The following is a 12780-nucleotide window of genomic DNA, read 5'->3' on the forward strand; positions in this document are numbered from 1 at the left end:
TAAACGACTGAAACTTACCATCAATTAGATCTAGTACTATCACCTGATTCGGAATGCACAATCGATGGATAATGCACAATGCACTCCAGAGCTCACCACTCTACATATATTTCATTCGGAACAGCTGGTGGACAATTATTAGCATACATTCAATAATACTACCAATTCAAAATTTTAAAATCGGTGCTGTGAAGCCTTCCCGAGATGAAACATTGTGCGAGTGTGCCCAAAATGAGTGATTTTTGGACACTAAATCCAAGATCCACCCAGATCCCATTAACCTATCAACACAGAAAGTTCAAAATATGTGAAATGCACCATCCTGAATCTACTCCAGGTGTTTCTATGTCAATAGGACACCACCACAGCATGCTATTCGCGATTCATGAGCAAAGCGTGACGGTCAGGCTAGATTGGGAAATCACACTCTCGGCTTGGTTGAGTCTCCGCTTTCTTTGCATTCGGCAGAATCGGCACATACCAGCATCTGTTCCTTTGAAGACACCAGAGGACATTGTTACATTACAAGGACAGTCGACCAATGCCAAGGACAGCTCGAGTTTTTCGCAACCGCCCTTCACCACATTCACAACCTCCTCTCACACGCGAGGATCGTGAAAAACGTATCAAGGATGCAATCGATACATGGCGTGGGGGTGAAACTAAAAGCCTTCCTGCACCATTAAATAGAGTTTCAGCAAATAATGATCACTCAGCACATCCTAGTGTTTATTACTAGATATTATTCCCTCAATGAAATTTGATTTGGAGCTCGTTATTGAAGCTTGAAGTTATGAACGGTGCGGAACACTGGACTTTCATTCGCTTTGACGCTGTCGACTGTGTATTGTGTGGCGAGGTGCGCGCGTGTGTTGACGAAATTGTCATTCATTGTTTTCGACATACTTCCCGGCTGCGTGAAAAGAGCAACAAATAAAAAATGGCTAAGACAGGCTAAAGTATACACTACGTGATCCACGATATTGTGTTGATGTTGCTATTCAGCATAAGTGTAAATTTGCATTTCCGTCGAATGATAGTATGTGTGAACGTTTGAACCGTCGAGTCATTTTTACATAAACCCCGGGGTAGACCACGACTGCGACGTGCAATTGAATACTGCGCACATCTGAGTCATCCACTCCTCCAAGAAAATCTTCATACCATGGAATCGCGAGCCATTAACTTTGGCGCAGGTCCATCTGCTTTGCCCACTTCCGTGCTTCAGGAAGCTACTAAAGGTCTCCTTAATTTCAAAGGAACTGCATCGGTATCGCTGAGATTTCGCATCGCTCCAAGGAGTTCACTGCATATCTACAAAGCGTCGAACAAAACATCAGAAAACTTCTCGATGTCCAGCCCACACACTCCATCTTGTTCACTCAGGGGGGTGGAACTACACAGTTCTCAGCCGTCGTGCTGAACATGCTGGCACGACATCGTCTCCTCCACCCTCAATTAAAAGACGAAGACCGAGTATTGGATTATGTCGTCACAGGGTCCTGGAGCAAAAAGGCGGCCGAGGAGGCTAGGCGTATGGGAGGGAGTACCGTTAACATTGCAGCCGATTCTCGCAAATACTCTAAAGACCAGAAATCCTTTGACAACATCCCAACCGCAGATGCATATTCCTTTTCAAATGACCCAGCTCTTATCTATTACTGTGCCAATGAGACCGTCGACGGCGTGGAGTTCTCAGCTGAGGAAAATTCACCAGCCTCATTTCCCTTTCAGCTTCTCCCAAAGAATGCACTTCTCCCACTTGTCGGGGATTATTCCTCCTCCTTCATGTCAAGGCCAATTCCACATCTCTCAGACCACGCTATCATATATGCTGGCGCGCAGAAAAACGTCGGCCCCGCTGGTCTCACCATCTTAATCGTCAGAAACGATTGTATCGTTGACGTTGACGCCGCTACAAGGCTCGGGGCTACTTCAGTCCCAATATGTCTTTCGTACAAAACGCTTGCGGACCATAACAGCCTGTTCAACACTCCCCCGGTACTTTCCATCTACATTACTGGTCTCGTTCTTGAGTATATGCTCCAGCTGGGAGGGTTGGACTATTACGCGGACCTCACAAACCGCAAATCGAGAAAGGTGTACGATGCGCTGAAGGATGGTGAAAATAAAGGCATCTTCAAAAGTAAAGTGAAGGAGGGATCTGGTAGCCAGATGAATGTTGTCTTCGACGTCCTTGGCGAAGGGTTGTTAGCCAAGTTCGTTGCTGGCGCAGAGGAGCGAGGCATGAAGGGTCTTAAGGGCCATCGGTAAGTCCTTGCCTTTGCGCGTCATACCAGACCACCTTCTCATTATCTTTCCATGCAGTTCTGTAGGAGGTATGGAGCGTTATCATCTCCATACATAATTAGATCACTGACACTTTATCTTTCCAGGCATCCGAGTGTCCATATATAATGCCGTGACAGAAGAAGAGACGGACCAACTCATTTCGTACATGGAACAGTTCGCAGGACAGCACGAAGTTATCAAGGAATGAACGAAGCAGCAGTAGGAAAATCATGGGTAAATTGACGGTTGGACCAGAGTTTAACGTGCAGCTATCCATTTGTATTACCCAGCAACAAGAGTATACTCCAGGCATCAACTGCATGGATGTTTTCGTGATGATTTGATTTTGAGAATCTGATTTAGCACAGATAGAAAAAATTACTAGGCGTAGCCTTCTCCATTCAGAGCTGTTCGAAGTACTTCTCTTCATGACAAGGTGGATAGGTCACTAGGCGAGGGATTATCGTCGTCGACCTGTGGCCTTACAGACTAGCGATTGTTACTCTGGCACGAAGAACACGTCATGATGATCCTGCGCCGGACTCGGAGAAGATGGACACGACAAATGCACTCGAACTCGTCCCATGTGGCAGAACCATACGGTACAAGCAGCATTGATATCGACGATCATATTTACTTCGTTTCAGAGAACCCTGATGACATGCGAGGCAGATCAAAGTCGTTTTCAAACAACCGGAGTCCAGTTGTATTCACCCGTGCTGTGTCATCGAACAGCCCCTATATTTTCACCATCTCATCCCATGATGGATACTAAGTTCAAGCTCTTTGATGATGATGAAAAGTCCGATGCCAATGCGCCTCCATCGTATAATGCAGTTTCCATGTCCCCAATATCAGGAGATTCCGTCAAATGCAGGCCACCATCTGTATTTTCCAAGGAACAGACCAAGCAGATACGTACCACCGTTCTATCTCTCATCCGTGATGTTGTCACCACGCCGGATTTTGTCCCTTCCTCTGTTGGTCCAATTTTCGACGCCTGCGCTGCTTCTATCCCAGCCGGAGAGTTCTCAGACATCCTTCAAGAATCCAATATTGAGGGTCACACACCCTTGTATTGGGCCATCGTGAATAGCCGTCCAGAAGCTATTTCGGCTTTGTGTAAATTCATGACCACATATACGTCTAATCGCCTTTGCGACGTGCGTCTAGCATGTATGGTGACTAGCGACCATGCATTGTTCATGAAGCTGAAACTAACATCCTGTTCTTGTGAGTACTGGTAATCCCTAGTCCTCGGCGAGCATTGATCGTTGCGCATTAATCAGATATGAACAGGACTTTGGATCGATCTTTAGGTTATCCGACTGAGATTCAGGTGTACGGAGGAGATAAACAGAACGAGTTCACTGCCAAAATGCAAATCAGGATGTTCCAGACACGCATGCGCGTTGCACAGGAAATGTGCGTGGAATTGATTGCGCAAGGTATGTAACCCATACCTCTCAAGTCTTCCCTTACACGCATGTCAATATCTGCAGGACGCATATGGGGCTTGTTGTTCCATATAGGGGTTGATGCGAGATGGAAAGTCAGCCTTTATCTTGCAAAGCATAGCTTGCCGGCATGTCCAGAAGCTCTACTTACGGTGCAGCCCCGGAACGAGCAACATCAAGCTCTGGAGATGCAGTTCAAATTGGAGAAGGGTTGTTTTCTTGTGCCTCGAGGGTAAGTATAGTTTTTCGAGTAATTCGAAGGCATAGGATTGATTATTTCTTTTCCTCTCCCTGCCATTAACATCCTCGTTGATCTACAAGATACACGAACTATTCTATGCGTACTTGCACGTACATCTCTGCTTCGTTGGGCGATTGGCTGATGTTCAAGTAAGTGTTCTTCAGGCGCACTGATCTTATCAACTGACGTATTTTGTGACCCTTCTCCTTGAACTGACTCAGCGATCCCACATATACAGACTCCGATGGCACCTTGCATGCAACATTGGAGGTGACATCACAGTAGTACTGGCTGACAGTGAGATCAGGAGACCCGTGATGATGCAGAAGCTTGAGATGGTCAGATATGTCACCATCTCACATTTTTTTGTCCAATGTGAACAAAATGTGAATGAGTCAACATCAAGTTACATAAGTGTCACAACTGCGGCCTATCATACAAAATCGGTACTAAGCCTGAAGAAAATTACTGCCTCCGATTACCTTACATGCTTAGGATTGGATCTCTTCATGTCGGATACCCAACCAGCTCACCACACAAAACACCTGCCTGTTCTCGCATATCCAGCTAACAATGTCGTATTCCATCTTGTTCAGCGAGATGACGGTATAAGCAACGGAACTGCTCTGTGGCTCGGTGCCCAAGTCCTATCCGTCTACCTTTCTGCCGAATTCAAGGGCAAATCCAGGACTATCGAGACCGGAACACATAATAGTGCTTCAGTTCTGTACGACACAGCACGCCCTAAGGCCATAGAACTGGGCAGCGGGATTGGCCTCATGGCGTGCGTTTGATTGTCCATAGATGACTGTGAAGAGGATCACTCATCAACATACCATAAACACATACTCTGCCGCACATGACGGGTGCTTCATGGATTCTAGTCTTGCGCTCGCATCTATAGGATATGATGTACTTGCCACTGATACCATGCACGTTTGTGCCTCCGTTCTGCGTTCCAACATCAATGCAAATGCGCATCTCGTCCCTGGGCATGTCCATGTGCGTGAGCTGGACTGGGGTGTCGACCCTATGGGATGGAAATGGGACGATCACGTATCAATCACATCGCCAACACCTTTGTCAAAGAAGGGCGATGACAATTGCGATTTCCTCGCCCCGCCATTTGATCTGATTGTGTCAAGCGATACGATCTATGATACGGCACTTGTTGCTCCTCTATTCGAGACAATCCGTGCGCTCTCTGCTCTTTCATCCACCTTTCTCTCCCCGCCATCTTCACTTTCCGGTGTTGAAGCATCACCTGTACCCCCTTCCAAATCCCCTGAAACTCCAACCTGCAAGCCTCCAGTCATCTACCTTGCCGTTGAGAGGCGCGACCCCACACTCATCACGGCCGCATTTAGACGTGCTGGTGAGGAGTGGGGACTTTTGTTCCAGCGCGTCCCCGAGAAGAGGCTAAGGCGTGCCGGTGTTGGTGTAGGATGGGACGCTGGGGAGTGGGAGGGCGTGGAGGTATGGCGTGGAAGGTGGGATGGGGTCACTAGGGCTGACAAGTAAAGGTGATCTTGTGTGCTGTATGAAGGATATATGATGTGCAGAGGCGTCAGGCGTTGGGATTAGTCGTCATCCAATCGATATCATGACTTTTTTTGTAGTACCTTTGTTATAAAAAGTTCTCTTACTCAGTTGGAATGAAAACCAGCAGATGCTAGATGTGATTAAGTTGTCTAGTATGCGAACATCATCCAGCAGGTGGGATCAAACGAAGTCGTGGATACGGAGGGGATCTCCAGCTAGATAAGTAATGAAGTCATGGGCATCGTAAGGTCATGGTATGGTCTGTGGTTAGTATGTCCCAAACGGATCAAAGGTTGTACGCGTTTTTGTGTCGTCCTACGTGAAAGGTGATTGACATTCGCGTATAAATGGAAAGTGAGAGCGACCTGACGTACATGTACACGGCACGAAAAGGGGCATATGGCTGCTCTCAGCCTCTTCCTCCCGACGCGTCGAAACAAGAGTGAGGGTGCGATCAAATCCGTGGTTTGACTGGGAACGCAGAATTGAGTCGATTTCATCCCTTTACGCAGATCCGAGAGGATGGAAATAAGATGGTAGTAAAACAAAACGACGTCGAAAGAACAAAGAGGATGGGTATAAAAGAGAAATTAGTGCACATACCAGATCCCTCCATGTTTCTTCCTCGTCATTCTCTGTCTGCAGCTGATATATCTGCGCGAAGCCTTTAAACCTACAAAAATACAAGAATCAGCACCAAGAAGATTTGGCAACTACATGAGAAAAGCAGGAGAGATAAATGAACTGGAAATCACGCACGTCAGTTCGCCTTCTTCGGTGACGTCCAAGAACTCCCTGAGCTCCTCTTTTGTCTCTTCACTAAACGGTGCGCCATTCGTGTCTTGTGCCCACGCATCTAGCCCTGCTACGTCAAGAATCGCATCATCAGGAGGCGTGAGGAGAACCGTAAAGTCATATTTTTTGGGACGCGCCGGGCAAGGCGTGCAATACTTTGCAAAAATATGACGAAGACAGCGTTCGAGCTGCACAAATCATGTAGATCGATCAGCACCATTATGCAATATCAGAATACGAGTGAAAACATACCTTGTCAGAAATTGCACCGTCGGCGTCAAGCAACTGGGCATCAAGCTGGGCGTTTCGCCTGCCCTGCTTCGATGACGGCTCAGGCGTTTCCGGGCGAGGGGACTGCATACGCAAGTCAAAATTGTTGGGCGCCATCCTCGTGCTCGCTGTTCGAGCTAGTGCTCAATGGTAGATTGATGCTTGGATCAAATCAATGAAACAGGCGAGCGAGTGCTCATCGTGCTGCACGTGCCTTTATTTATTTATATGAAAATACAACGACTGACAACACATCATTGACTTTCACGACTCAACACTAAATTTATGTTTCAAAGCCCTCGTGCCGACAAAACGTCAGTGTTTAGTCCGTGACACGTCAATAACACCCAAGTGAGCATCTAGAAGGCCCAAGGGTGAGTCTGCCCTTCTATGTAGATTCATATGGGGTTCAAAACACTTGCCAGGCGAGCCTGAATTCGTGACTATGCCATTGTCATGTCCTTTTGACACTCCATTAGAAACGGCTAGCTGCAATTGGTCTGTGGTTCGGAAAGCATTTCTAGATCGCGATGAGGTGCGAGACGAATTCCAAGGTTTGAATGAAAATCTAAATTCTACGGAAAGTTACCCAGTGACATATTACATAAAGAATTCTGCTGCTGGATACAGGGACCACGAGGTCTGGCACGGATAGCATTAGAAAGACAACACGAAGGCCCGCAGCTGTGCCCACGGAAGAAGCAGCTTCCTCGATTCTAATGCTGAACATTGAACGGTAACATATCTAGCACAAACGCTAGATCGTTATATACCCTCAACATCCCCCACTCGTTCATGACGCGCATCCCGAATATCACGCAGTCTCAAATGATCCCAGACAATCAATTCAAATGTTCGTTAGTATCAACTAGTGATGATATCTCGATCTAACACCAACAATTTTACAGTTGCCGCCGCCGTTTGTGGTGATACACGACTGGGGTGAGCACGACAGTGTTCGAAAGCCGCTAATTCTTATTCTTATGATGTTTCCAGTATTGACACTCGAACAAGAGGTAGGTCACTGCCATTTCCGGAGCAGCCAACCCGCTAAGAATGGTATTATAGATTGAACTGATCTGGGTGAGTGGCCGCGGGCTCGGAGTATCGATCACATCAGATGAAATAATACGAGAATACAGTGAATTCGCGACGGAGGCAACGCTGGTCTCTCATGACTGCGCTGTATTTGATTGTTCGTGCTATCTCATGCTAAGCTATAGCATGGTCGGCAGTTGCGCTGACTCCAAGATGTTATTGAACTATCATATTCTGCGTATGTTTCGGAGGTCAACAGGTTGGTGCTGTGCTAATAGCCTTCATAATCAGTATCAGCGTTCTGGGTATGTCTCGTATGCGCTATGTTCGATTCATCTGACCGGCAGCACACAGTAAATATGCCGATGGTCTCGGTAACAAATTGGAGTAATTGCGGCCATAGGACTCAAGGATTATGTACTGGGCGAGCTTTTTTTGCTTGGTGACTTGAAGAACACAGCTTATTGGACAAACATCAAAGGAGCTGATGCTTTCTGGCACATATATGTGCGGTTACGCATTTGAGGGGGATGTCTGGTTTATGAACTCAATTGTTTGGACGCTCAACACTGTTTGGGAGGCCATTGCACTGTGTCTTTCAGTTTTCATTGCTGTAAAACACTTTCGTGACCTGCGACGACCCTGCCCGACCATCTGGGACTGTTTCAGAGTGCTGATAAAATCTCACGTGCTTACTTTTGCAAGGTGAGATTGTAATGTTAATGCTTATCTTTTTCTGCTACAGTTTCGCACGTGCTAACTTTGTTTGTATCTTTTGCCCTGAGCTTGCTACTACCTCTCCAGAGCTCGTGGTGAGCCGACCTGTCGCTGACGGACGTCTGCGTGTAACCACTGGTCATCATTTTTATGGCATCCATATTCTACGGGGACTCTGATACTCGAAGGTGCTTTCGAAAGTTTCTTGGGCGTGCAGATGTTTGTGCTGGGATCATGCCTCATGCTTAGCGTTCAAGAATCTCACGCTAAACTCATGGCCGACTCCGATGCAGGAACTAGCACGACTTCGATTGTCTTCCAGGAACGTGTACATACCAAACAGCGGTCCGTTATAGGGAAATACAATACTTCTGCAGAAAGGAGAAATTTGGGAGTTGCACTGCAGTACTGCATACCAATATGACTGCAAGAAGCGTGTTAGAATTGCTCCCATGATGGGATGGCCCTCATACTATGTACATCTTCAAGGGGAGGGATTCAGAAATGTAGAAGTCTATGATTGATTCTCAAAAAAGTTACTGCCAGAGCTCGCCCAATTCGGAACCCTAACGCTTCTTGTCAAATACATCGACGAACGCACCCCGCGGTCGTTGAGAGCACTTTGGCATGGCAGCACGAGCAGAACCACTTTCGATAGAGTCCTTGCTGCAGAAACAAAAACAGGAGCGCGAGGCTGCTGCAAAGGTGACTCCTGTCATGCTGCGAACATGAAATGCTGATTCTGATTCAATTCTTGCCCAGCCTAAATTCCTCTCGAAAGAAGAGCGTGCAAAGATAGCTATCGCGAAGCGTGCTGCAGAGCTCAGAGAGCAACGGGAACGCGATGAGAAAGCACGAACGGACCGTGAAACTCTAGAACGTGAGGCTGAGGAATTGAGGCAGCGAGAGCAGGAAAGGGAGCGTACTGCTAGGTACAGCAGTGCTTCTGCTCGACGTATGGTTTCCTCTCGTTTCGAGCAACTCGTATTGATTTTGTGCTAATAGATGACGATAGAGAGTTAAGATACGGACATCCCGAAAAGGATACCAGACATGGGCACGGGCATGGGCATGGACACGGGCGGAGAGGTCGAGGAGGTGGACCCCCTCCGGACGACCGTCGTGCGCAGCCACCACCACCAAAACACATACCAAATGCCCCAACAGGCCCAAGGGCCGACCGTCTCAAAAACTCAAACACGCCTTCTGGTCCTGTCTCCTCCAACGCATCCCCTGCACCCATCAGCAATGCTAATAGCACCAGTAATGTGAATGTGAACGATCCTCTTTCGGAGCCCAGTACATCATATGTACCTCCCATGACCGAGAGCGATCTCAGTGCTGTACGTGATCGCTACCTTGGTGTGAACACGAAGAAGCGCAAGGTCCGCAAAATGAATGACCGGAAATTTGTCTTTGACTGGAATGTGGAGGAAGATACATTCTCGAGCGATTCTCCTGTCGCTGTTGGTGTGAACCGTCAGGGTGCGCAGGTGATGTTTGGTCGTGGCCATGTTGGTGGATTTGATGACGGTGGTGGCGAGAGGATTGGTCGAGGGGCTGCAACTGCCAATTTAGCTGACCCAATAGAAAGAAGGATGGCAGCGAAGAGCGGTCTTGATGAGAGGCATTGGTCGGAGAAGCCGTTGGATGAGATGAGGGAGCGTGACTGGCGGATATTTAGGGAGGACTTCAGCATTGCTGCTCGAGGTATGTCTGCTTATTCATGTGTGTTGGTCGCAGGCTCTAACGATAATATTAAGGTGGTTCGATACCTCACCCCTTGCGTTCATGGACAGAGTCGGAGATCCCACAGAAGATATTGAGTGTCATCGACAAGATTGGTTACAAAGAACCCTCTGCCATTCAACGACAAGCGATTCCCATTGGACTGCAAAACCGCGACATCATAGGTATTGCAGAGACAGGTACATCAATTCTCCGTCTACTTTCTTCATACACTAACATCGCAACAGGTTCCGGAAAAACGGCAGCCTTCGTCATCCCTATGCTTACCTTCATCTCCAACATGCCACTTTTCACAGATGAAAACCGTCATCTTGGTCCCTATGCACTCATTCTCGCCCCTACGCGTGAGCTTGCCCAGCAGATTGAGGCTGAGGCACGCAAGTTTGCATCGCCGCTGGGCTTCACTTGTGTATCTATAGTCGGTGGTGTACGTTATCCCACTCCTCTCAGGTCTCGGGATTTGTACTCATTATGATGTGTTTAGCGTGCAGTTGAGGAACAACAATTCAACCTCCGTGAAGGAGCTGAAATCATCATTGCTACGCCTGGACGTCTGAAAGACGTTCTAGAGCGGCACGTGCTCGTACTCTCTCAATGTCGTTACATCGTCATGGACGAAGCAGATCGCATGGTGCACCTCGGTTTTGAAACCGACTTGTTGTTCATCCTTGACAAGCTTCCGAGCGAGACGATGGCAGGCGAGGATACTGGAGCAATGGACGTCGACGGTGAGGAAGTAAGGAAGGGTCGTACTCGGGTAACGACCCTATTTAGTGCGACGATGCCGCCTGCTGTCGAACGGCTTGCGAGGAAATATCTCAAGAGACCTGCTACGATCACTATTGGTGAAGCTGGTCGTGCGGTCGATACCGTCGAGCAGAAAGTCGAATTTGTTAATGGAGACGAGAAGAAGAAGTTTGTCTATTTTTGTGCACGTCTTGGCGGCACGAAACTAATTACGCGCATTTACAGGCAACTGATGCTGGAGATTCTGAACAGTGGCCAATATCCATCACCGATTATTGTTTTCGTCAACCAGAAGAAGACTGCAGACATGGTTGCAAAGGATCTCTCACGTGCTGGGGTATGTTGCTGTCATTTTGAAAGTCGGTCGCTGAGGTTAGTTTGATTTTAGTGGTCCGCGGCAACGCTACACTCTGGAAAAACACAAGAGCAGCGCGAGGCTTCCCTACAGTCATTACGTTCCGGTGACTCCGACATCCTCGTTGCCACGGACCTTGCTGGACGTGGTATTGATGTGCAGGATGTCAGTCTTGTCATCAACTACCAGATGGCAGGTACCATTGAGGCATATGTGCATCGTATTGGTAGGGCATCTCCCTTATCTAGGTTTTTAAGCGATTTAACGATATTAATTGTGTAGGTCGTACGGGTCGTGCGGGCAAACAGGGTACGGCGATCACCTTCTTGACAAATGATGACGATGAAGTCATGTACGTATCTATCCCAATTTTTTGGTGGCATTCTTGCTGCATTTGTTGGATCTTCCTTCGGGGAGTCCACCGATGACCGCTTGCCCAGAGTTTTTTTTTTACTTGACTGAGCTTGGAACACGGCTAATTATTTGCTTGTGTAGGTACGATCTCAAACAAGGTGCGATTTTTCCCCATTCTCATGCACTTTGCCACGACGCCGCTTTTTATTATGGTTCTATCGTTATCAATCGTGTGGCTGGCTGTCTTGGCTGTCTTCGCAAAATTTCTCTTTTCATTCTGGTTGTATTCCGCACCGGTGGGCACCCGGGATCCCGTCCCGTTCCATCCCGGTTGGATTGGTACACTCTTAGACGCTGGTTTCCCTGGTTTCTGTATCTTTACTTATCTCTGGCTTTTCTGTCAAAGAGGACCGATTTATCTTGCAGGTGGCGTCATACGTGTGTACCTTGTTTATCGGTGGTTTTTCTGCTGTCTACGCTAGTTTCGTTTATATTCGGATTCCTGTTTGAATGTCAAACGTTTGCATTTACTAACTGCCCTCTCACACAGAAATATCCAAAAGTCCGGTGTCCAAAGTTGCGCCAGAGCTTGCCAAGCACGAATCTGCGCAGCACAAGGTTTCAAGAGAGATGAAAAGGAAGCGTGATGCTGATGATATTGGTTGAGGCTAGGACTCGGACGCCAGGCTTTAAAAAGTCAAGTGTATATTGACGAATCAAACGATGAGGCGAAGCCAGTGTTGGTCTAACTATAAGGATACTTTAACGTGAGAGCTACGGGCCAACGGGGAAATGGTGGTCCGCTCCGACGATGGAGGCCCTGGCTATGGAGCGCAGCTTTGTGGTTTGTCACACTTATTTTGGCATTGGATTGACACGAAGAGGATAGAGTAAGCAAGCGACAAGTTCGGGCATGAGATGGAGTACGCCGAGCCTGCTACCTCGAACCGGATCATGAGACACCCTTCGGGGGTCAAGGCAACCCTCTAGAAGCACAGCCAAGACTGTTACGTAGAACGACAAGCGATGCCATTGGAACTTCAAACCTTGGCGAACAGGGTAATCCCTTGGATTTGTAATCACTTGCCGATTGGATGCCGATCGGACCGAACAGATGTGTGGGTTTTCTGACGCGATATAGTTTTAGTCTTCCAACCTTTCAATCACACTCAGCTTCAACCATCATCATCACAATCGTCCCCGTCGTCGTCCTCGTCGTCGCC

General features: G+C 47.7%; 4 protein-coding genes across 4 annotated transcripts; 3 read left to right on the forward strand and 1 right to left on the reverse strand.

Annotated features, from left to right (window-relative positions):
- Positions 1–1165: 1165 nt before the first annotated feature.
- EDB93DRAFT_1100543 (pyridoxal phosphate-dependent transferase) lies at positions 1166–2500 on the forward strand (the record flags this gene model as incomplete). The annotated part of the gene is made up of 4 exons (XM_041447019.1): positions 1166–1270; positions 1300–2270; positions 2329–2339; positions 2397–2500. 4 exons carry the CDS (start codon positions 1166–1168, stop codon positions 2498–2500), a joined length of 1191 nt encoding a protein of 396 aa, XP_041312082.1.
- Positions 2501–3056: 556 nt separating this feature from the next.
- Positions 3057–5511, forward strand: EDB93DRAFT_1100544 (uncharacterized protein; the record flags this gene model as incomplete). Its single annotated transcript, XM_041447020.1, has 7 exons — positions 3057–3414; positions 3466–3525; positions 3612–3740; positions 3795–3981; positions 4071–4139; positions 4229–4774; positions 4875–5511. The coding sequence occupies 7 exons, from the start codon at positions 3057–3059 to the stop codon at positions 5509–5511; spliced, it is 1986 nt and encodes a 661-aa protein (XP_041312083.1).
- Positions 5512–5847: 336 nt separating this feature from the next.
- On the reverse strand, positions 5848–6714 carry EDB93DRAFT_1077302 (uncharacterized protein; the record flags this gene model as incomplete). Its single annotated transcript, XM_041445304.1, has 4 exons — positions 5848–6003; positions 6136–6205; positions 6292–6515; positions 6580–6714. The coding sequence occupies 4 exons, from the start codon at positions 6712–6714 to the stop codon at positions 5848–5850; spliced, it is 585 nt and encodes a 194-aa protein (XP_041312084.1).
- A 2265-nt stretch (positions 6715–8979) lies between these two features.
- On the forward strand, positions 8980–12223 carry EDB93DRAFT_1077290 (P-loop containing nucleoside triphosphate hydrolase protein; the record flags this gene model as incomplete). The annotated part of the gene is made up of 11 exons (XM_041445303.1): positions 8980–9057; positions 9115–9307; positions 9370–10062; positions 10116–10280; positions 10329–10528; positions 10586–11016; positions 11074–11185; positions 11237–11429; positions 11486–11555; positions 11699–11715; positions 12108–12223. 11 exons carry the CDS (start codon positions 8980–8982, stop codon positions 12221–12223), a joined length of 2268 nt encoding a protein of 755 aa, XP_041312085.1.
- Positions 12224–12780: the final 557 nt, after the last annotated feature.

This window comes from Suillus bovinus (assembly GCF_016758785.1).
Source record: "Suillus bovinus strain UH-Sbo-P2 chromosome Unknown EDB93scaffold_5, whole genome shotgun sequence".
NCBI classification, from domain to species: domain Eukaryota; kingdom Fungi; phylum Basidiomycota; class Agaricomycetes; order Boletales; family Suillaceae; genus Suillus; species Suillus bovinus.